The 24729-nt window shown below is 40.1% G+C and overlaps 1 protein-coding gene across 1 annotated transcript in view; it reads right to left on the reverse strand.

Annotated features, from left to right (window-relative positions):
- Nucleotides 1-2519: 2519 nt before the first annotated feature.
- The window catches only part of ahnak (AHNAK nucleoprotein), a 33235-nt gene continuing 11025 nt past the window's right edge, over nt 2520-24729 (reverse strand). Inside the window, exons 3-6 of the mRNA XM_080502764.1 lie at nt 24501-24559; nt 24251-24407; nt 23626-23852; nt 2520-23133 (exon numbers count right to left, since the gene is read on the reverse strand). Of these exons, the coding sequence (XP_080358890.1) occupies nt 3466-23133; nt 23626-23852; nt 24251-24407; nt 24501-24530 (20082 nt within the window). The 5' untranslated portion in view covers nt 24531-24559 and the 3' untranslated portion in view covers nt 2520-3465. The remainder of the gene's footprint in view (nt 23134-23625; nt 23853-24250; nt 24408-24500; nt 24560-24729) is intronic.

The raw sequence follows: 24729 nt of genomic DNA on the forward strand, positions 1-24729 counted from the left end.
TTTGAGGCAAACACTGCTCCCATAACGCTTCCTGCATGATTTTCTAACACTTGTGTCTATGAAATTTAATGTAATCAAGATTTCTATCTGCATTGACACATCACGAGAGAAATGATCAGTTTATCTATGCATAGTTATATTCTTTATAATAATAAACCCTGATGGATGACATAGACTAGCTATGTAGACATGTAGTGATGCAGGCAATGTAGCCTATTGATAAATAGGCTTTGATGAAAATGAGATACAATACTTAATGTTATTTAATAACAATAACATACACCTCTTCCTTACTTCTTCATGTCTTACTTCCACTTGCCTTTTTATTCAAATAGACACACACGAAAGCAGACGTTCATTTGCTAACAAATTGATCAATGTACACAGAGAAAATAGGATCTATTGAAGTATTTTTTTTCTGCTGCTGGCAAATGAGCAAAAGCAATCCTGAGAAATTCTCACATGATGGCTAATAGTTCATCTGATAATAAAATTCAAAAGTTTGATTGGATGGTAATTTTTGGAATGTGTTTCTGTGTCACTACAATCTATGTGACTTAAATTTAGGTACATTAAACATTTTAACCTTTTAACGTTTATTTCATCTTCTTACAAAGTAGATGCTTTACAAAAACACCATGATATAATATGATTGATGCATGCCGTGTGCCAATAACCAAGGCAAAGTAGCACACGTGAAGAAATAGGGCACAATTTTATTAAAATAGAAAAAAATGTTGTTAAGTGCAGAGGGTTGTGCGGTGGTGTTGTGGCTAGCAAACTCACCTCATGACAAGAAGGTCCCACATTTGGTCAAATTTTGAGAATTTCTATCCATCCAAAAAAATTGCTTGAGAATAATACAGTACTTGGATTCAAAAGTAGTAATGGCTGAGTAACCTCTCGTTAATATTATTGCTAGGATGTGCAAGTTCAGATACAATAAAACAAAATAATGTTTAATGGAGCTGGAAATAAATACATATTTACAAAACAGCATGCCCCATGATCGGGTAAAGAAGCAATAAACGTGATATTGGTTGTGCGTGTGATTTTTTTTATTTTTTTATTTCACTAATCAAGACAAGATGGAAGTCATCTTCTGTTTTACTGACAAGAAAGTATTGGAGGGCGAGTATAGTGTGAAACGCATTAAAAATTTAAATGAGTAGGTTGTCTGTGTAAATAATGGGGCTGCAGACTCAGATCAGCTTACTGAGTTTATTAAGATCAGTACAGGCATCAGGGAAGTCCAGAGGTCTAAATCAGGTAAGAGTCCAAAACACAGAAAAAAGCCATAAAGGAACACATAAGGAAGAGCAGGAGACAAGACAAACTACAACTGACACTCCAACAAACAGACAACTGGAAACAGAGCTTAAATACACACTGGGAGAGAAATACACAGGTGACACAAATCAACTTTAATCAGAGGGTGAACAAGTAGGACAAGTATACAGAGACACGGACAAGACAGGTGACTTCAAAATAAAACAGAAAAAGGGACAAACATGTAAGAGACACAGACTTGACAGAGGCACACAAGGGACCCTTACACTTGGAGAGCACTGTATTTGGAATTAATTACACTCTCAGTGATTGAGAGGGCACAACTCTTTTACTTGGATTTTAAAATATATTTATTTTTTAGGTTTATGTACAGCGTGCTGACAAGTAATTTTGATCATTATGAGGGGAGATACACGCCCACAATTTATTTATTTATTTGTTTATTTATATAGCAAAATGAGTTAAAAAAACCTGATGTCTTTGGAAAGTTTCTTTGCAAAGGGGAAAAGAAGAAGAATAACATACAAGTAAGTAGAAAGACTTACAAGTACACAGTGGATTCACGTCTATAAATATGTTTACAAAATACCACAGTGTTTGTGTTGGTTGTATCATTTTATTTTGTTGTATTTATCCACCATATCCGTGAAAATATTGTCTGACATAAAACCGGTCTGTGACACAAAAAAGGTTGGGGACTACTGTCTTACATCACTTGGCTGCTTCATGACCACCTGTGTTATTCAAAACAGCACCAAAGCTATAGACACTTTAGGGAAACACTTTCAAATTAAGCAATCACATACATTTTATTAAGTAGTCATTTCTATTCACTTCTCTCAAAGAAAAAGGGAAAAGATTGTACTGGTATGTTTTTAATTTGTTGAAAGTATTTACTTTTTTTTCTCTCTCTGACAGTTGTGAATGCCCATACAGTATTACATCATGTATAACTGTATGGCTTATTTGATATAGTTACATTTTCAGATAGTTACATATAGTTACATTTTCAGAATGACACTATTTATGTGCATTGTGAATATGTATATGTAGCTTACACTACCTTGAATGTGGACAATAAGTCCAGCTTCAGTGTCTTGACATTTGTCACCAACCTCTTACCATTCGAAATATATGTCATAGGTACAGTTATAAAAGTAAAATAGGAAATTACTAAATCCTGTAAATATAGTCTTGGGGACATCAGTGTATTGATTCAAGAAGCAGTATAATTTGTATCAATCTTTTATTTAGTTTTGTTGCAGAATGCACAGAAAATAATTGACCCAAAGACTCATGTGGTCATTACAGATCATATTATGTAACTCTGTATTAACACACTTTGTTTACAAAAAATGACATCACAGGGACTGCTTATTTGTATTTTCTAAAGTAAGCAAAACATGTTTTCAAAAAAGTGACAAAAAGAAGCAAAATACAGAGAATGTTCAGTTGTGAAAATAACATATATTTAGGAGGCAGAAGCTGTTGCCAAACAAAATATGTATTGTGGTAAATGACAGTAATCTTAAGCAAAAAGAAAACCTTAATGACAATAAAACACAATGACAGCATTTAAAAGAGTTTTCAAACAGTGATTGTCTTTGCAATTATGGTATATACATCCTCACTCTTCTGAATGTGTTAAAAGTGACCACCTCTAATTTGTGTAAATATCTTTCAGCACTGTTTATATATTATCAAAGCTTGAAAACAAAAATTCATACATTTAAAACTGGTTACTGTTTATGTGTGTCTGAGTGTATAAACATTTTCTTTCTACATGACTATTGTAAGTATATGTTCTTTGCAATAGACCCCTGGATACAAATATACCATACCATTTTATCAAGAACATCCATCTAATAAAATAAAACATAACGCAAAATAAAACCTTAAAAAAAGCTGTTGCTGATTTTTTTTTTGTGAGATTGCAGTTGTTTAATAAATCTGGTCTATATACAAAAACAATATTTTTTTTATTATGATACAAATTAATCTTATTTACATTTTTAAGGGATTTTAAACAATCTCATGCATCTATGCTTAATAAATGGAAAATGCTCAAAAACACTGAGATGACTGTGCATGTGCCCTAAAGAGTCAACATGTGAAAAAAAAAATGTATGTTACAAATATGTGTTTAGGTGTGGAAGGTGTACAGTTTAATTAGCCTCACTGTTTTGGTGAAACAGATAGCTCCAATCTTGGGAACCTGAAACCACCCCTTGAACCGCTGTCACTGCTGGATGATGAAGACAATCGGCTCTTTTTAGAATGTAGAGAAACATCTGCACTCCCCTCTACCCCTACTTGACTCTCATCTCCAAGTGTCACTTCATATGAGCCCTTTGACTTTGAACCAAAGCCTCCAAACGTGCCAAACTTCAACTTGCCTTTCTTTCCCTTTTCTCCATCCAGGTCTAATGGAATGTCCCCACTTTCTGCTTCTAAGTGAGCTGAAGGAGAACCAACTGAAAGTGCTCCCTCATCACTCAGAGAAGAGGATCGATGTCTTGATTTCTTGAAGAGATCCAGTGAAGCTGACTTGCCTTTAGATGACACACTGAGTCCAGGACCACCAATCTTTCCACTAGCACTTAATTCTCCAGAAAGGTCACCTGCACTACTGCCTTTTGCTTTTGATTTACCAAACAGTTTTGGCATTTTTACCTTTATTTTGCTTTCACTATGCTTTACCTCTGCAGTTGGCCCCTCAAAACTTGGTGAACTGATGTCACAACTAACGGATGGACGCAGTACGTTCACACTTCCACTGGCTGCAAATTCTGACTCAACTTCATGGTCTTTGGCTTGAGGCAAAACAATACCAAATTTTGGTATCTTGAGTTTGGGAAATGTCACTGTACCTTCAGGGAATTGAAGGCCTCCAATTCCACGTCTAGTTCCACCTGAAACTCCTGCATTAATTCCTGCACCCCGGTGAGAGCTTGACAATTTCATTTCAGGTGTCTTCACTTTTAGACCTGGAGCTCCCATACCAACAGTTGCAGAACCATCAAAACCAGTATTTAAGCTTGCAGATGACAAATCTCTATCAGGAGTTTTTAATGTCCCAGATGAAGAACCATCACCTTTCAGTTTTGGTGATTTGATATCGAGTTCCACATCTGGGAAATGAAGCTTGCCAAAACGCTGTTTTTTAACCTTTGTTCCTTTGACATGAATATTGGGTGCCTCCAAACCCATGTCTATTGGTGGTATGTCTATGTCAGCACCAGGCTTCTTTGCTTTTGCTTTTACTTTAGGAAGTTTAAATTTACCCTTCTTCCCTTTTACATGGATATCAATATCAGGAGCATCAAGACTTGCTTCAGTGTCTGGAAAGCTAACTTCAGATTTGGAACCTTTGGCTCCTGCACTGAAAGTGGGTGATTTAACAGTGAAATGCGGCCCCTCCACATCTGGCTGTTTCATTTCAAATTTTGGACCTTTAAACTTCGGAAATTTAACACCAGTCTTTTCAGAGTCAAAACTAATATTAGCATTTGCACCTTGACTATCTCCTTCAATTTGAGGTAAAGATGCATCAATTTTCCCTTTGGTTTTGGGCGCTTTTAGGTTGACATCAATATCAGGTGTTTTAAAATCAATATTAGCCTTAGGAAGACTGACATCAATACCTGTTCCATGAACTTTGGGTGTTGTGATGTTCAGTGATGGCATTTTCATGTTAGGTGAGTCAATTCCAACCTTGGACCTCTCACTGCTGAACTGAGGGCTTTTTATGTCAACTTCAGGCAGTTTTACATCTACTTCTGGAAGTGACATGCCACTTTGCCCTTCAATTGTTGGACCTGTCATTCCAAATGATGGCATGTTGATCTTTGGCATTTTAAAACGGCCTTTAATTCCTTCAGTGTCGATGTCTGGTCCTTCAATATTGACCTCAGGTCCTTTGATATCAATATCAGGTGATTTCACGTCAAAGTTTGTTTTGGGAAGATTGATGTCAACATCTGGACCTTCGATATTTGGACCTTTAGCACCAAATGATGGCATTTTAAAACTGGGCATTTTGAAACCTCCTTTGGGACCCTCAATGTCAATGTCCGGAACTTCAATGTCAACCTTTGGAGCTTTGATATCTCCTTTAATCTTTGGAAGTGAGACATCTACATCACCCTCCACTTGTGACCCTTTTAGGTTGATGTCAAAGTCTGGTAACTTTGGTCCAGTGATTTTTGGTATCTTAAATTTGGATCCTTTGATGTTTGCATCAGGCCCTTCAATGTCAACCTCCGGTGCTCTCACGTCAATGTTTCCTTTGGGAAGGTTTATGTCAAGATCTGGTGCTTCAACTTTTGGACCTTTAAACCCAAAGGATGGCATGCTGATATTGGGCATTTCAAATCCACCTTTTGGACCTTTAACATCAATCTTTGGAGCATTAAAGTCAACATCCAATCCTTTTATATCGCCCTCCATCTTTGGTACAGATACATTCATATCACCTTTGAGATTGGGGCCCTTCAAATTGAAGTCCATATCTGGCATTGAGATCTTTGGTCCTGAAATGTTTGGCATGTGGAATTTGGGTCCTTTGAATTTACCACTAGGACTTTTAATGTCAACATCTGGGCCTGTAATGTTTAATTCGGGGGCCTTGACGTCAATTTCAGCTTCTGGGAGTTCAACGTCAACATCTGGGCCTTTAATACTTGGGCCTTTCATCCCAAATGATGGCATTTTAAACTTTGGCATATTTATCCCTCCTTTGTGTCCCTCAATGTCAATGTCTGGACCTTCAATGTCAACCTCTGGTGCTTTGATGTCAATGTTTGCTTTGGGAAGGTTTATGTCAACATCTGGTGCTTCAACTTTTGGACCTTTAAATCCAAAGGATGGCATGCTGATATTGGGCATTTCAAATCCACCTTTTGGACCTTTAACATCAATCTTTGGAGCATTAAAGTCAACATCCAATCCTTTCACATCACCCTCTATCTTTCCTCCAGATACATCCATGTCACCTTTGAGATTGGGGCCCTTCAAATTAAAATCCACATCTGGCATTGAGATCTTTGGTCCTGAGATGTTTGGCATGTGGAATTTTGGTCCTTTAATTTTACCACTAGGACTTTTGATATCAACATCTGGGCCCACAATGTCTAATTCTGGGGCCTTTATGTCAAAGTCAGCTCCCGGGAGTCCAATGTCAACATCTGAGCCTTTAGCACTTGGGCCTTTCATTCCAAAGGATGGCATTTTAAACTTTGGCATTCTGAATCCTCCTTTGCCACCTTCAATTTCAATATCTGGACCTTCAACATCAACCTCTGGAGCTTTAATACCTCCTTTCATTTTTGGAAGTGACACATCTATGTCACCCTCCATTTTTGGACCTTTTAGGTTGATGTCTGGTAACTTTGGTCCAGTGATTTTTGGCATCTTGAATTTGGATCCTTTGATGTTTGCATCAGGCCCTTCAAGGTCAACTTCTGGTGTTTTTATGTCAACGTTTCCTTTGGGAAGGTTTACGTCAACATCTGGTCCTTCAAATTTTGGACCTTTAAATCCAAAGGATGGCATGCTGATATTGGGCATTTCAAATCCACCTTTTGGACCTTTAACATCAATATTTGGGGCCTCAATGTCAACATCCAATCCTTTCACATCACCCTCTAGCTTTCCTCCAGATACATCAATATCACCTTTGACTTTGGGGCTCTTCAAATTGAAATCCACATCTGGCATTGAGATATTTGGTCCTGAGATGTTTGGCATGTGGAATTTGGGTCCTTTGAATTTACCACTAGGACTTTTGATATCAACATCTGGGCCCGCAATGTCTAATTCTGGGGCCTTTATGTCAAAGTCAGCTCCCGGGAGTCCAATGTCAACATCTGAGCCTTTAGCACTTGGGCCTTTCATTCCAAAGGATGGCATTTTAAACTTTGGCATTCTGAATCCTCCTTTGCCACCTTCAATTTCAATATCTGGACCTTCAACATCAACCTCTGGAGCTTTAATACCTCCTTTCATTTTTGGAAGTGACACATCTATGTCACCCTCCATTTTTGGACCTTTTAGGTTGATGTCTGGTAACTTTGGTCCAGTGATTTTTGGCATCTTAAATTTGGATCCTTTGATGTTTGCATCAGGCCCTTCAAGGTCAACTTCTGGTGTTTTTATGTCAACGTTTCCTTTGGGAAGGTTTACGTCAACATCTGGTCCTTCAAATTTTGGACCTTTAAATCCAAAGGATGGCATGCTGATATTGGGAATTTCAAATCCACCTTTTGGACCTTTAACATCAATATTTGGGGCCTCAATGTCAACATCCAATCCTTTCACATCACCCTCTATCTTTCCTCCAGATACATCAATATCACCTTTGACTTTGGGGCTCTTCAAATTGAAATCCACATCTGGCATTGAGATATTTGGTCCTGAGATGTGTGGCATGTGGAATTTGGGTCCTTTGAATTTACCACTAGGACTTTTGATATCAACATCTGGGCCCGCAATGTCTAATTCTGGGGCCTTTATGTCAAAGTCAGCTCCCGGGAGTCCAATGTCAACATCTGAGCCTTTAGCACTTGGGCCTTTCATTCCAAAGGATGGCATTTTAAACTTTGGCATTCTGAATCCTCCTTTGCCACCTTCAATTTCAATATCTGGACCTTCAACATCCACCTCTGGAGCTTTAATACCTCCTTTTATTTTTGGAAGTGACACATCTATGTCACCCTCCATTTTTGGACCTTTTAGGTTGATGTCTGGTAACTTTGGTCCAGTGATTTTTGGCATCTTAAATTTGGATCCTTTGATGTTTGCATCAGGCCCTGCAAGGTCAACTTCTGGTGTTTTTATGTCAACATTTCCTTTGGGAAGGTTTATGTCAACATTTGGTCCTTCAAATTTTGGACCTTTAAATCCAAAGGATGGCATGCTGATATTGGGCATTTCAAATCCACCTTTTGGACCTTTAACATCAATCTTTGGGGCCTCAATGTCAACATCCAATCCTTTCACATCACCCGCTATCTTTCCTCCAGATACATCAATATCACCTTTGACTTTGGGGCTCTTCAAATTGAAATCCACATCTGGCATTGAGATATTTGTTCCTGAGATGTTTGGCATGTGGAATTTGGGTCCTTTGAATTTAACACCTGGACTTTTAATGTCAACATCTGGGCCCGCAATGTCTAATTCTGAGGCCTTTATGTCAGCTTCTGGCAGGCCAATGTCAACATCTGAGCCTTTCACACTTGGGCCTGTCATCCCAAATGATGGCATTTTAAACTTTGGCATCCTTATCCCTCCTTTGTGTCCCTCAATGTCAATGTCTGGACCTTCAATGTCAACCTCTGGTGCTTTGATGTCAATGTTTGCTTTGGGAAGGTTTATGTCAACATCTGGTGCTTCAACTTTTGGACCTTTAAATCCAAAGGATGGCATGCTGATATTGGGCATTTCAAATCCACCTTTTGGACCTTTAACATCAATCTTTGGAGCATTAAAGTCAACATCCAATCCTTTTATATCGCCCTCCATCTTTGGCACAGATACATTCATATCACCTTTGAGATTGGGGCCCTTCAAATTGAAGTCCACATCTGGCATTGACACCTTTGGTCCTGACATGTTTGGCATGTGGAATTTGGGTCCTTTGAATTTACCACTAGGACTTTTAATGTCAACATCTGGGCCTGTAATGTTTAATTCGGGGGCCTTGACGTCAATTTCAGCTTCTGGGAATTCAACGTCAACATCTGGGCCTTTAATACTTGGGCCTTTCATCCCAAATGATGGCATTTTAAACTTTGGCATCCTTATCCCTCCTTTGTGTCCCTCAATGTCAATGTCTGGACCTTCAATGTCAACCTCTGGTGCTTTGATATCAATGCTTGCTTTTGGAAGGTTTATGTCAACATCTGGTGCTTCAACTTTTGGACCTTTAAATCCAAAGGATGGCATGCTGATATTGGGCATTTCAAATCCACCTTTTGGACCTTTAACATCAATCTTTGGAGCATTAAAGTCAACATCCAATCCTTTTATATCGCCCTCCATCTTTGGTACAGATACATTCATATCACCTTTGAGATTGGGGCCCTTCAAATTGAAGTCCACATCGGGCATTGAGATCTTTGGTCCTGAAATGTTTGGCATGTGGAATTTGGGTCCTTTGAATTTACCACTAGGACTTTTAATGTCAACATCTGGGCCTGCAATGTTTAATTCAGGGGCCTTGACGTCAATTTCAGCTTCTGGGAGTTCAACGTCAACATCTGGGCCTTTAATACTTGGGCCTTTCATCCCAAATGATGGCATTTTAAACTTTGGCATCCTTATCCCTCCTTTGTGTCCCTCAATGTCAATGTCTGGACCTTCAATGTCAACCTCTGGTGCTTTGATGTCAATGTTTGCTTTGGGAAGGTTTATGTCAACATCTGGTGCTTCAACTTTTGGACCTTTAAATCCAAAGGATGGCATGCTGATATTGGGCATTTCAAATCCACCTTTTGGACCTTTAACATCAATCTTTGGAGCATTAAAGTCAACATCCAATCCTTTTATATCGCCCTCCATCTTTGGCACAGATACATTCATATCACCTTTGAGATTGGGGCCCTTCAAATTGAAGTCCACATCTGGCATTGAGACCTTTGGTCCTGAAATGTTTGGCATGTGGAATTTGGGTCCTTTGAATTTACCACTAGGACTTTTAATGTCAACATCTGGGCCTGTAATGTTTAATTCGGGGGCCTTGACGTCAATTTCAGCTTCTGGGAATTCAACGTCAACATCTGGGCCTTTAATACTTGGGCCTTTCATCCCAAATGATGGCATTTTAAACTTTGGCATCCTTATCCCTCCTTTGTGTCCCTCAATGTCAATGTCTGGACCTTCAATGTCAACCTCTGGTGCTTTGATGTCAATGCTTGCTTTGGGAAGGTTTATGTCAACATCTGGTGCTTCAACTTTTGGACCTTTAAATCCAAAGGATGGCATGCTGATATTGGGCATTTCAAATCCACCTTTTGGACCTTTAACATCAATCTTTGGAGCATTAAAGTCAACATCCAATCCTTTTATATCGCCCTCCATCTTTGGTACAGATACATTCATATCACCTTTGAGATTGGGGCCCTTCAAATTGAAGTCCACATCTGGCATTGAGACTTTTGGTCCTGAAATGTTTGGCATGTGGAATTTGGGTCCTTTGAATTTACCACTAGGACTTTTAATGTCAACATCTGGGCCTGTAATGTTTAATTCGGGGGCCTTGACGTCAATTTCAGCTTCTGGGAATTCAACGTCAACATCTGGGCCTTTAATACTTGGGCCTTTCATCCCGAATGATGGCATTTTAAACTTTGGCATCCTTATCCCTCCTTTGTGTCCCTCAATGTCAATGTCTGGACCTTCAATGTCAACCTCTGGTGCTTTGATGTCAATGCTTGCTTTGGGAAGGTTTATGTCAACATCTGGTGCTTCAACTTTTGGACCTTTAAATCCAAAGGATGGCATGCTGATATTGGGCATTTCAAATCCACCTTTTGGACCTTTAACATCAATCTTTGGAGCATTAAAGTCAACATCCAATCCTTTTATATCGCCCTCCATCTTTGGTACAGATACATTCATATCACCTTTGAGATTGGGGCCCTTCAAATTGAAGTCCACATCGGGCATTGAGATCTTTGGTCCTGAAATGTTTGGCATGTGGAATTTGGGTCCTTTGAATTTACCACTAGGACTTTTAATGTCAACATCTGGGCCTGCAATGTTTAATTCAGGGGCCTTGACGTCAATTTCAGCTTCTGGGAGTTCAACGTCAACATCTGGGCCTTTAATACTTGGGCCTTTCATCCCAAATGATGGCATTTTAAACTTTGGCATCCTTATCCCTCCTTTGTGTCCCTCAATGTCAATGTCTGGACCTTCAATGTCAACCTCTGGTGCTTTGATGTCAATGTTTGCTTTGGGAAGGTTTATGTCAACATCTGGTGCTTCAACTTTTGGACCTTTAAATCCAAAGGATGGCATGCTGATATTGGGCATTTCAAATCCACCTTTTGGACCTTTAACATCAATCTTTGGAGCATTAAAGTCAACATCCAATCCTTTTATATCGCCCTCCATCTTTGGCACAGATACATTCATATCACCTTTGAGATTGGGGCCCTTCAAATTGAAGTCCACATCGGGCATTGAGATCTTTGGTCCTGAAATGTTTGGCATGTGGAATTTGGGTCCTTTGAATTTACCACTAGGACTTTTAATGTCAACATCTGGGCCTGCAATGTTTAATTCAGGGGCCTTGACGTCAATTTCAGCTTCTGGGAGTTCAACGTCAACATCTGGGCCTTTAATACTTGGGCCTTTCATCCCAAATGATGGCATTTTAAACTTTGGCATCCTTATCCCTCCTTTGTGTCCCTCAATGTCAATGTCTGGACCTTCAATGTCAACCTCTGGTGCTTTGATGTCAATGTTTGCTTTGGGAAGGTTTATGTCAACATCTGGTGCTTCAACTTTTGGACCTTTAAATCCAAAGGATGGCATGCTGATATTGGGCATTTCAAATCCACCTTTTGGACCTTTAACATCAATCTTTGGAGCATTAAAGTCAACATCCAATCCTTTTATATCGCCCTCCATCTTTGGCACAGATACATTCATATCACCTTTGAGATTGGGGCCCTTCAAATTGAAGTCCACATCGGGCATTGAGACCTTTGGTCCTGAAATGTTTGGCATGTGGAATTTGGGTCCTTTGAATTTACCACTAGGACTTTTAATTTCAACATCTGGGCCTGTAATGTTTAATTCGGGGGCCTTGACATCAATTTCAGCTTCTGGGAGTTCAACGTCAACATCTGGGCCTTTAAAACTTGGGCCTTTCATCCCAAATGATGGCATTTTAAACTTTGGCATCCTTATCCCTCCTTTGTGTCCCTCAATGTCAATGTCTGGACCTTCAATGTCAACCTCTGGTGCTTTGATGTCAATGTTTGCTTTGGGAAGGTTTATGTCAACATCTGGTGCTTCAACTTTTGGACCTTTAAATCCAAAGGATGGCATGCTGATATTGGGCATTTCAAATCCACCTTTTGGACCTTTAACATCAATCTTTGGAGCATTAAAGTCAACATCCAATCCTTTTATATCGCCCTCCATCTTTGGTACAGATACATTCATATCACCTTTGAGATTGTGGCCCTTCAAATTGAAGTCCACATCTGGCATTGAGATCTTTGGTCCTGAAATGTTTGGCATGTGGAATTTGGGTCCTTTGAATTTACCACTAGGACTTTTAATGTCAATATCGGGGCCTGCAATGTTTAATTCAGGGGCCTTGACGTCAATTTCAGCTTCTGGGAGTTCAACGTCAACATCTGGGCCTTTAATACTTGGGCCTTTCATCCCAAATGATGGCATTTTAAACTTTGGCATCCTTATCCCTCCTTTGTGTCCCTCAATGTCAATGTCTGGACCTTCAATGTCAACCTCTGGTGCTTTGATGTCAATGTTTGCTTTGGGAAGGTTTATGTCAACATCTGGTGCTTCAACTTTTGGACCTTTAAATCCAAAGGATGGCATGCTGATATTGGGCATTTCAAATCCACCTTTTGGACCTTTAACATCAATCTTTGGAGCATTAAAGTCAACATCCAATCCTTTTATATCGCCCTCCATCTTTGGCACAGATACATTCATATCACCTTTGAGATTGGGGCCCTTCAAATTGAAGTCCACATCTGGCATTGAGACCTTTGGTCCTGAAATGTTTGGCATGTGGAATTTGGGTCCTTTGAATTTACCACTAGGACTTTTAATGTCAACATCTGGGCCTGTAATGTTTAATTCGGGGGCCTTTACGTCAATTTCAGCTTCTGGGAATTCAACGTCAACATCTGGGCCTTTAATACTTGGGCCTTTCATCCCAAATGATGGCATTTTAAACTTTGGCATCCTTATCCCTCCTTTGTGTCCCTCAATGTCAATGTCTGGACCTTCAATGTCAACCTCTGGTGCTTTGATGTCAATGTTTGCTTTGGGAAGGTTTATGTCAACATCTGGTGCTTCAACTTTTGGACCTTTAAATCCAAAGGATGGCATGCTGATATTGGGCATTTCAAATCCACCTTTTGGACCTTTAACATCAATCTTTGGAGCATTAAAGTCAACATCCAATCCTTTTATATCGCCCTCCATCTTTGGTACAGATACATTCATATCACCTTTGAGATTGGGGCCCTTCAAATTGAAGTCCACATCTGGCATTGAGATCTTTGGTCCTGAAATGTTTGGCATGTGGAATTTGGGTCCTTTGAATTTACCACTAGGACTTTTAATGTCAACATCTGGGCCTGTAATGTTTAATTTGGGGGCCTTGACGTCAATTTCAGCTTCTGGGAGTTCAACGTCAACATCTGGGCCTTTAATACTTGGGCCTTTCATCCCAAATGATGGCATTTTAAACTTTGGCATATTTATCCCTCCTTTGTGTCCCTCAATGTCAATGTCTGGACCTTCAATGTCAACCTCTGGTGCTTTGATGTCAATGTTTGCTTTGGGAAGGTTTATGTCAACATCTGGTGCTTCAACTTTTGGACCTTTAAATCCAAAGGATGGCATGCTGATATTGGGCATTTCAAATCCACCTTTTGGACCTTTAACATCAATCTTTGGAGCATTAAAGTCAACATCCAATCCTTTTATATCGCCCTCCATCTTTGGTACAGATACATTCATATCACCTTTGAGATTGGGGCCCTTCAAATTGAAGTCCACATCTGGCATTGAGATCTTTGGTCCTGAAATGTTTGGCATGTGGAATTTGGGTCCTTTGAATTTACCACTAGGACTTTTAATGTCAACATCTGGGCCTGTAATGTTTAATTTGGGGACCTTGACGTCAATTTCAGCTTCTGGGAGTTCAACGTCAACATCTGGGCCTTTAATACTTGGGCCTTTCATCCCAAATGATGGCATTTTAAACTTTGGCATATTTATCCCTCCTTTGTGTCCCTCAATGTCAATGTCTGGACCTTCAATGTCAACCTCTGGTGCTTTGATGTCAATGTTTGCTTTGGGAAGGTTTATGTCAACATCTGGTGCTTCAACTTTTGGACCTTTAAATCCAAAGGATGGCATGCTGATATTGGGCATTTCAAATCCACCTTTTGGACCTTTAACATCAATCTTTGGAGCATTAAAGTCAACATCCAATCCTTTTATATCGCCCTCCATCTTTGGTACAGATACATTCATATCACCTTTGAGATTGGGGCCCTTCAAATTGAAGTCCACATCTGGCATTGAGATCTTTGGTCCTGAAATGTTTGGCATGTGGAATTTGGGTCCTTTGAATTTACCACTAGGACTTTTAATGTCAACATCTGGGCCTGTAATGTTTAATTCAGGGGCCTTGACGTCAATTTCAGCTTCTGGGAGTTCAACGTCAACATCTGGGCCTTTAATACTTGGGCCTTTCATCCCAAATGATGGCATTTTAAACTTTGGCATCCTTATCCCTCCTTTGTGTCCCTCAATGTCAATGTCTGGACCTTCAATGTCAACCTCAGGTGCTTTGATGTCAATGTTTGATTTGGGAAGGTTTATGTCAACATCTGGTGCTTCAACTTTTGGACCTTTAAATCCAAAGGATGGCATGCTGATATTGGGCATTTCAAATCCACCTTTTGGACCTTTAACATCAATCTTTGGAGCATTAAAGTCAACATCCAATCCTTTTATATCGCCCTCTATCTTTGGTACAGATACATTGGGGGCCTTGACGTCAATTTCAGCTTCTGGGAGTTCAACATCAACATCTGGGCCTTTAATCCCAAATGATGGGATTTTAAACTTTGGCATTTTGAATCCTCCTTTTCCACCCTCAATATCAATATCTGGACCTTCAATGTCAACCCCTGGAGCTTTGATATTGATGTCAGCATCTGGTAACTTTGGTCCAGTGATTGTTGGCATCTTAAATTTGGATCCTTTGATTTTTGCATCGGGGCCTTCAATGTCAATCTCTGGTTTTTCTATGGCAATGCTCGGTGCTTTCACATCAATTTTTGCTTTGGGAAGGTTTATGTCAACATCTGGTGCTTCAACTTTTGGACCTTTAAATCCAAAGGATGGCATGTTGATACTGGGCATTTCAAATCCACCTTTTGGACCTTTAACATCGATGTTTGGACGGTTGATGTCAACATCCAATCCTTTTATATTGCCCTTTATCTTTGGTATAGATACATCCACATCACCTTTGAGTTTGGGGCCCTTCAAATTGAAGTCCACATCTGGCATAGAGATCTTTGGTCCTGAGATATTTGGCATGTGGAATTTCGGTCCCTTGATTTTACCACTTGGACTTGTAATGTCAACCTCTGTACCCTCAACGTCTAGTTCAGGGGCTTTTATTTCAATGTCAGCTTTCGGAAGGCTCGCATCAAGATTTGGCCCTTGAATTATCGGACCAGTAATTCCAAATGAAGGAATTTTCAATTTCGGCATTTTAAATCCTCCTTGTGAACCCTCAATATCCAAGTCTGCTCCTTCAATGTTCACTTCTGGAGCTTTTATACCTCCTTTCATTTTTGGAAGTGACACATCTACATCACCCTCAATCTTTGGACTTTTGAACTCAATGTCAAAGTCAGGCAGCTTTGGTCCTTTAATAGCAGGCATCTTGAGTTTGGGTCCTTTCAGTTTTGCGTCAGGGCCTTCAACGTCAATTTCTGGTGTTTTAATGTCAACGTCAGGTAGTTTTATGTCCCCCTTAATCTTTGGTGCTGACATCTCAACATCACCTTTGAGTCTGGGACTTTTTACATTCAAATCCACATTTGGCATTGAGATCTTAGGCGCTGACATTTTTGGCTTGTTAAATTTTGGTCCTTTTATCTTTCCACTAGGACCTTCAATGTCTGGTCCTTCAATGTTCACTTCTGGTGTTTTAATGTCAATATCAGATTTTGGAAGATTGATATCAACATCTGGTAAATCAACCTTTGAGCCTTTGAAACCAAATTTTGGCATCTTAAATTTGGATCCTTTAATTTTTGGACCACTGAGTCCTACATCAAGGTTAAGGCCCTCAGAGCTACCAGTTTTACCTTTAATGCTGATGTCCCCTTGAACCATTTTGACATCAGTTTCTGGGCCTTTTATCTTGGGACCCTTGAATCCAAACTTTGGCATTTTAAATTTTCCTTTCTTTGAGCCAATTTCAGGAGCACCTATGGTAACATCTGGTCCCTCAAGATCAGCTTTTGGTAAGTGAACATCCCCTTTCAAATCACCTTTCACTTTTGGCCCTTCCATATTCATGTCAACATCTGGTAAGGATACTTTAGGACCAGATAGTGTTGGAAAATTAATCTTTGACCCTCTCATTTTCCCCTCTGGTATCTCTACACCAAGGCTAGGACCTTCAATGTCAACCGCTGGAGCTTTGATGCCACCTTTAATCTTTGGAAGTGAGAAATCTACATCACCTTCCACCTTTGGACCTTTTAGATTTATGCCAATCTCGGGCGTCTTTGGTCTTGTGATCGTTGGCATCTTAAATTTGGGTCCTTTGATGTTTGCATCAGGGCCTTCAATTTCCATCTTTGGTGTTTTGATGTCAATGCCCGGTGCTTTCACAGCAATGTTTCCTTTGGGAAGGGTTACGTCAACATCTGGTGTTTCAACTTTTGGACCTTTAAATCCAAATGATGGCATGCTGATGTTGGGCATTTCAAATCCACCTTTTGGACCTTTAACATCAATCTTTGAAGGATTAATGTCAACATCCAATCCTTTCACATCATGTTCTATCTTTGGTCCAGACACATCCATATCACCTTTGAGTGTGGGGCCCTTCAAATTGAAGTCCACATCTGGCATTGAGATTTTTGGTCCTGAGATGTTTGGCATGTTGAATTTGGGTCCTTTGAATTTAACACCTGGACTTTTAATGTCAACATCTGGGCCCGCAATCTCTAATTCTGAGGCCTTTATGTCAGCTTCTGGAAGGACAATGTCAACATCTGGGCCTTTAACACTTGGGCCTGTCATCCCAAATGATGGCATTTTAAACTTTGGAATTTTGAATCCTCCTTTGGCACCCTCAATGTCAAAATCTGGACCTTCAATGTCAACCTGTGGAGCTTTGATATCACCTTTAATCGTTGGAAGTGAGAAATCTACATCACCCTCCGCTTTGGGACCTTTTAGATTTATGCCAAACTCGGGAATCTTTGGTCCTGTGATTGTTGGCATCTTGTATTTAAGTCCTTTGATGTTTGCATCAGGGCCTTCAATGTCCATCTTTGGTGTTTCGATGCCAGTGCCAGGTGCTTTCAAGTCGATGTTGACTTTGGGAAGGTTTATGTCAACTTCTGGACCCCCAACGTCTAGTCCAGGTGTCTTGATATCAATTTCAGCTTTCGGGAGTTCAACATCTGGGCCTTTAGCACTTGAGCCTTTCATTCCAAATGATGGCATTTTAATCTTTGGCATTTTGAATCCTCCTTTGTGTCCCTCAATGTCAAAATCTGGACCTTCAATGTCAACCTCTGGAGCTTTGATATCACCTTTAATCTTTGGAAGTGAGAAATCTACATCACCCTCCACTTTGGGACCTTTTAGATTTATGTCAAACTCGGGAATCTTTGGTGCTGTGATCGTTGGCATCTTAAATTTGGGTCCTTTGATGTTTGCATCAGGGCCTTCAATGTCCATCTTTGATGTTTTAATGCCAGTGCCAGGTGCTTTCAGGTCAATGTTGACTTTGGGAAGGTTAATGTCAACTTCTGGACCCCCAACATCTAGTTCAGGTGCCTTTATATCAATTTCAGCTTTAGGGAGTTCAACATCTGGGCCTTTAGCACTTGAGCCTTTCATTCCAAATGATGGCATTTTAATCTTTGGCATTTTGAATCCTCCTTTGTGTCCCTCAATGTCAAAATCTGGACCTTCAATGTCAACCTCTGGAGCTTTGATATCACCTTTAATCTTTGAAAGTGAGAAATCTACATCACCCTCCACTTTGGGCCCTTTTAGATTTATGTCAAACTCGGGAATCTTTGGTGCTGTGATCGTTGGCATCTTAAATTTGGGTCCTTTGATGTTTGCATCAGGGCCTTCAATGTCCATCTTTGATGTTTTAATGCCAGTGCCAGGTGCTTTCAGGTCAATGTTGACTTTGGGAAGGTTAATGTCAACTTCTGCACCCCCAACGTCTAGTTCAGGTGCCTTTATATCAATTTCAGCTTTAGGGAGTTCAACATCTGGGCCTTTAGCACTTGAGCCTTTCATTCCAAATGATGGCATTTTAATCTTTGGCATTTTGAACCCTCCTTTGGCACCCTCAATGTCAAAATCTGGACCTTCAATGTCAACCTCTGGAGCTTTGATATCACCTTTAATCGTTGGAAGTGAGAAATCTACATCACCCTCCGCTTTGGGACCTTTTAGATTTATGCCAAACTCGGGAATCTTTGGTCCTGTGATTGTTGGCATCTTAAATTTGGATCCTTTGATGTTCGCATCAGGGCCTTCAATGTCCATCTTTGGTGTTTCGATGCCAGTGCCAGGTGCTTTCAAGTCGATGTTGACTTTGGGAAAGTTTATGTCAACTTCTGGACCCCCAACGTCTAGTCCAGGTGTCTTTATATCAATTTCAGCTTTAGGGAGTTCAATATCTGGGCCTTTAGCACTTGAGCCTTTCATTCCAAATGATGGCATTTTAATCTTTGGCATTTTGAACCCTCCTTTGGCACCCTCAATGTCAAAATCTGGACCTTCAATGTCAACCTCTGGAGCTTTGATATCACCTTTAATCTTTGGCAGTGAGAAATCTACATCACCCTCCGCTTTGGGACCTTTTAGATTTATGCCAAATGCCGGAATCTTTGGTGTGATTGTTGGCATGTTAAATTTGGGTCCTTTGATGTTTGCATCAGGGCCTTCAATGTCCATCTTTGGTGTTTCGATGCCAGTGCCAGGTGCTTTCAAGTCGATGTTGACTTTGGGAAGGTTTATGTCAACTTCTGGACCCCCAACGTCTAGTCCAGGTGTCTTGATATCAATTTCAGCTTTCGGGAGTTCAACATCTGGGCCTTTAGCACTTGAGCCTTTCATTCCAAATGATGGCATTTTAATCTTTGGCATTTTGAACCCTCCTTTGTGTCCCTCAATGTCAAAACCTGGACCTTCAATGTCAACCTCTGGAGCTTTGATATCACCTTTAATCTTTGGAAATGATAAATCTATGTCACCCTCCACTTTTGGATCTTTTAGATTCATGCCTATTTTTTGTCCTGTGATCGATGGCATCTTAAATTTGGGTCCTTTGATGTTTGCATCAGGGCCTTCAATGTCCATCTTTGGTGTTTCAATGCCAGTGCCAGGTGCATTCAAGTCGATGTTGACTTTGGGAAAGTTTATGTCAACTTCTGGACCTCCAACGTCTAGTCCAGGTGTCTTTATATCAATTTCAGCTTTCGGGAGTTCAACATCTGGGCCTTTAGCACTTGAGCCTTTCATTCCAAATGATGGCATTTTAATCTTTGGCATTTTGAACCCTCCTTTGTGTCCCTCAATGTCAAAACCTGGACCTTCAATGTCAACCTCTGGAGCTTTGATATCACCTTTAATCTTTGGAAGTGATAAATCTATGTCACCCTCCACTTTTGGATCTTTTAGATTCATGCCTATTTTTTGTCCTGTGATCGATGGCATCTTCAATTTGGGTCCTTTGATGTTTGCATCAGGGCCTTCAATGTCCATCTTTGGTGTTTCAATGCCAGTGCCAGGTGCATTCAAGTCGATGTTGACTTTGGGAAAGTTTATGTCAACTTCTGGACCTCCAACGTCTAGTCCAGGTCCCTTTATATCAATTTCAGCTTTAGGGAGTTCAACATCTGGGCCTTTAGCACTTGAGCCTTTCATTCCAAATGATGGCATTTTAATCTTTGGCATTTTGAACCCTCCTTTGTTTCCCTCAATGTCAAAACCTGGACCTTCAATGTCAACCTCTGGAGCTTTGATATCACCTTTAATCTTTGGAAGTGATAAATCTATGTCACCCTCCACTTTTGGGAGGTTTATGTCAACATCTGATGCTTCAACTTTTGGAACTTTGATTCCGAAGGATGGCATGTTGATATTGAGCATTTCAGATCCACCCTTTGGACTTTTAACATCAGAAGTTGGAGCCTTGATATCAACATCTGATAATTTCATTTCACCTTCCAGCTTTGGTCCAGATACGTCCACGTCACCTTTGAGTTTGGGACCCTTCAAGTCCACGTCTGGCATTGAGATGTTTGGCATGTGGAATTTGGTTGTTTTGATTTGACCACTAGGACCTTTTATGTCAACCTTTGAACTTCCAATGTCTACCTCGGGGGCATTAACATCTATATCAGCCTTGGGAAGGTTGATATCAGCATCTGCTCCTTCAATTTTTGGACCAGAAATTCCAAATGATGGTAGTTTCATCTTTGGCATTTTAAATCCTAGTTTGGGACCCTCCATGTCAATATCTGGACCTTCAACATCTACATCTGCAGCTTTGATATCACCTTCTATGTTGGAAACTGAGACAGCTACATCACCCTTGACTTTTTGACCCTTTGTGTTGATGTCAAAGGCTGGCAGTTTTGGTTCTTCCATCGTTGGCAGCTTAAATTTTGGTCCACCAAATTTTGCATCAGGGCCTTGAATTCCAACATCTGGTCCTGTAATGTCAGCACCAGGTGCTTTCACATCAATGTTTCCTTTAGGCATGTGTATGTTAACATCTGACCCTTCAACTTTGGAGCCTGTGATGTTGAATGATGGCATTTTTACCTTTGGCATTTTAAATCCTGCTTGAGAGCCTTCATTGTCAACACTTGTTCCTCTGTTATCCACCCCTGGAAGTTTTATATCTCCTTCAGTCTTTGGAAGTGAGACATCTCCCTCAACTTCTGCACCTCTTAAATGTGGCAACTTTGGGCCTTTTATTGTTGGCATCTCGATTGTGGGTCCTTTGAGGTTAATGTTTTGACCTCCCATGCCAATCTCGGCTGTTTTGATGTTGATATCAGGTGTGTTCATGTCAATGTTGGGTTGAGAAAGATTTACTTCAACATTCGGACTTTCAATATTGAACGCAGGACCCTGAATGTTAACCTCTGGTGTTACACCTGTCTCCATTTTTGAACCTTTTAGATTCATGCTAAAACCTGTCATTTTTGGGCCTTTTATTGTTGGCATTTTTATTTTAGATCCTTCGAATTTCATATCAGGACCTTCAGTGCCAACTTCTGGTCCCTTAATATCCACATCAGGTGCATTCAGGTCAATGTCTAGTTTGGCAAGGTTCATTTCCACCTCTGGACCTTCTGCATCTGAGTCTTTAAGGCCAAATGATGGCATTTTAATTGTTTGTTTATTGGATCCACTTTTCGCACCATCAACAATAATCTTTGGAGCTTTGATATATCCTTCAGTTTTTGAAAGGGAGACATCTCCCTCAACTTTTGGACCTTTTAGTTTGATATCATAATCAGACATCTTTTGTCCTTTGATTTCAATTTGTGGCCCCTTGAGATTTTCATCAAGGCCCTTGTTGCCACTCTTTGGCGTTTTAATGTCAATGCCAGTTGCTTTCACGTCAAAGCTTGTCTTTGGAAGCTTTATATCAACATTTGGACTTTCGCGTTTTTGAGTTTCAAGGTGAAGTGATGGCACTTTCATTTTAAACTCACCTGTATGTCCCATAGTGTCTATGTCTAATTCGCCCCCGGTTCTTGACACTGCTCCATCATCAGTAGCTTTTCCAGACACTTTTATACTCCCTGTTGTGCAAGGCAGATTGGTATCAACCTCACCTTTCAGTTTTGGACCAGAAAGGTTGAGATCCATGCCTGTCACTGAAATACTGCCTGGTGCTGATGCATATCCTGAGGTTACATTACCTAATGTGATTCTTGTCCCTCCTGTCCTACCTGTCAGCTCAGTGTCAACACCTGTCGCCTCTCCACTCAGTCGCACAGCTGGAACTTCAGTTTGTCCTGACAAGCTTGTCTGTGGATAGGTTATGGTAATGCCGGATCCCTTCACTTTTGACCTGTCACCTAAACTTGGGTCAATACCACCCACCAGTGTTTTGTCAATGGCCGTAGTTGAAATCAGACAACTTTTTCCCGGTAAAGACACAGTGATTGGCCCTCCATTTTCATCAGTTGACGTCATCTCAGCACCTCCTGACCCTCCTATTGTAACATACTGACTACCAGTGTTTCTGCCAACCCTAAGTGTCGTATTTGCTTCTGAAAACGTACTGCTTCCTTGGTTTCCTTCTTTGCCTTCAGATAATTCAGTAACTTCCTGGCCTTTACTGCCTGTCATTACAAAGCCAGGAACCTTAAATCTGTATTCTGAACCTCCTTCTCTTCCTTCTTTTACAACTGTTGTAGTTTTAACACCCCCACCGCCCCAGCTTGTCTTTGTGGAACTACCTTGTGGCCCAGTGTAAGTTACATTGCTTGACTCAAAAACCCCTTCGTCTCCTCCCACTTTACCTGAAGGGCTGCCATGTGAGATTCTGATTGAAGGAGAGCCATCTCCAGATTCATACTTCAGCTTCTTGGACTCGGGGCTTGAATACTCGAGTTGCTCACTTATGCCACCTGGCATATCCACTGTGTATGTAGTTATACGACGGGTTATGGTGGTAATTGTGCTGCCATCACTGCTCGTGCTGCTGTGTCGTTCTGTGCGAACATCAACTCCTTCCGCAAGGTCTTCAGACTTCAGCCTTGGTTTAATCTTTTTTGTGTATATTCTTTTATAGTCCTCATCATCCCCACTCTGTTGATTCAGGGGGGAAAAAAGATTAAGGTTTGGGTTAATGCAAAGTTAAAAAGTTAGTGGACCATGTGTAACAATCAATATTGTAATAATGGCCAATAACATAATACCTTTCACAAATAATTGTATCTTATTTCAATGTAATAAACCCTATAATGTAATAACTTACCTATAGATGAAAAAAATTGAGATTTCAGATTTTGTTCAGGTTTTTGACATCAGAAATAGATACAGTGGAAGAGATGGTTCTTATATTCATTCATTGAGGAAGCTTTGCAACAATCAATTATGATTGTAAACATGTTTTTACTATTTTATTACCGGTATATAATTGGCAAGTTATTGCATTATTGCCTTCATTACATTTATAATGGTCATAATTATTATTTTATTGACAGTTATTATGTTATGGGCCATCATTGAGGTATTAGTGAAAAAAGAGAAATACAAAAATTACAAAAAAAATACAATATATTTTATGAAGTATCTTACAAGAATGATATCTGGACTGGAGCCTCCAAAACGAGTCTTTCCTTCCCATGTGAGTGTGCCTATTGGTGAACGGCACGGTGTGCTCATGGGCGAATATCCAGGAGACTTGTCTCCTTTGTTTTGCAGTTTCAGTCCAACCTTGTGTCGATTCAGTGTCTTCAATAGATCTGCAGTTTCTTCTGAGCTCATATTTTCAAAGTAGATTGTGGCACCCACAATCTGGTCACCTATTAAAAAAAAAAAAAAGTGAAGAGTGTGTCTTTTAAAAAAAGAATAAAATAAAATAAAAAAATCATATATATTTTATGTGTGTGTGTGTGTGTGTGTATATATATATATATATATGTGTGTGTGTGTGTGTGTATATATATGTATGTGTATATATATATATGTATATATATATGTGTGTGTGTGTGTGTGTGTGTGTGTGTGTGTGTGTGTGTGTGTGTGTGTGTGTGTGTGTGTGTGTGTGTGTGTGTGTGTGTGTGTGTGTATATATATATGTGTGTGTCATAGGCAGATCATACCATCTGCCTATGACAACATTTAAGGAAAGACAATGACACACAGTCCAAAAACAAGCATCTGTTAAGCAATGACAACGAAGAAAAGAGGGCATTGTTACCTTCGTACACCTTTCCAGACCGTGCTGCAGGTGACTCTCCTTTCACCTCCTTGACAAAGATCTCCCCTCCACTTGTCTGTTCAATGGTCAAACCAGTTTTGTCGGGACCCTCCCAGTCTGTAAAGAGGACCTCCCTGGTGTCCTCCTCTTCAGCCATCTGTACACATGACCAATAACGCAACAGGTTCAGCATAAGTGGCACGAAATATGTGACAAACGATAACAACAGCATCCAAGATGTCTGAAATACCTTGCACTTATCTTCTTCCATTTCAGCCATGGTGTGATGGAAATCTGGTTTATGTTTTCCTATAATAAAAGAGACAGTGAAAAATATGATAAATATATTGCCTGGAGGTTATGTTGATAAAATGTAAATGACTGCCTATCAAACATTAAAACAAGTTCTACAATTAACTGAAAACCGTCAGCCATTCAAGGTTTCTTGTTTGTAGGACCCCAAGGTGACCACTAGATGG

Source organism: Blennius ocellaris (assembly GCF_963422515.1).
Source record: "Blennius ocellaris genome assembly, chromosome: 9".
In the NCBI taxonomy this organism is placed as follows: domain Eukaryota; kingdom Metazoa; phylum Chordata; class Actinopteri; order Blenniiformes; family Blenniidae; genus Blennius; species Blennius ocellaris.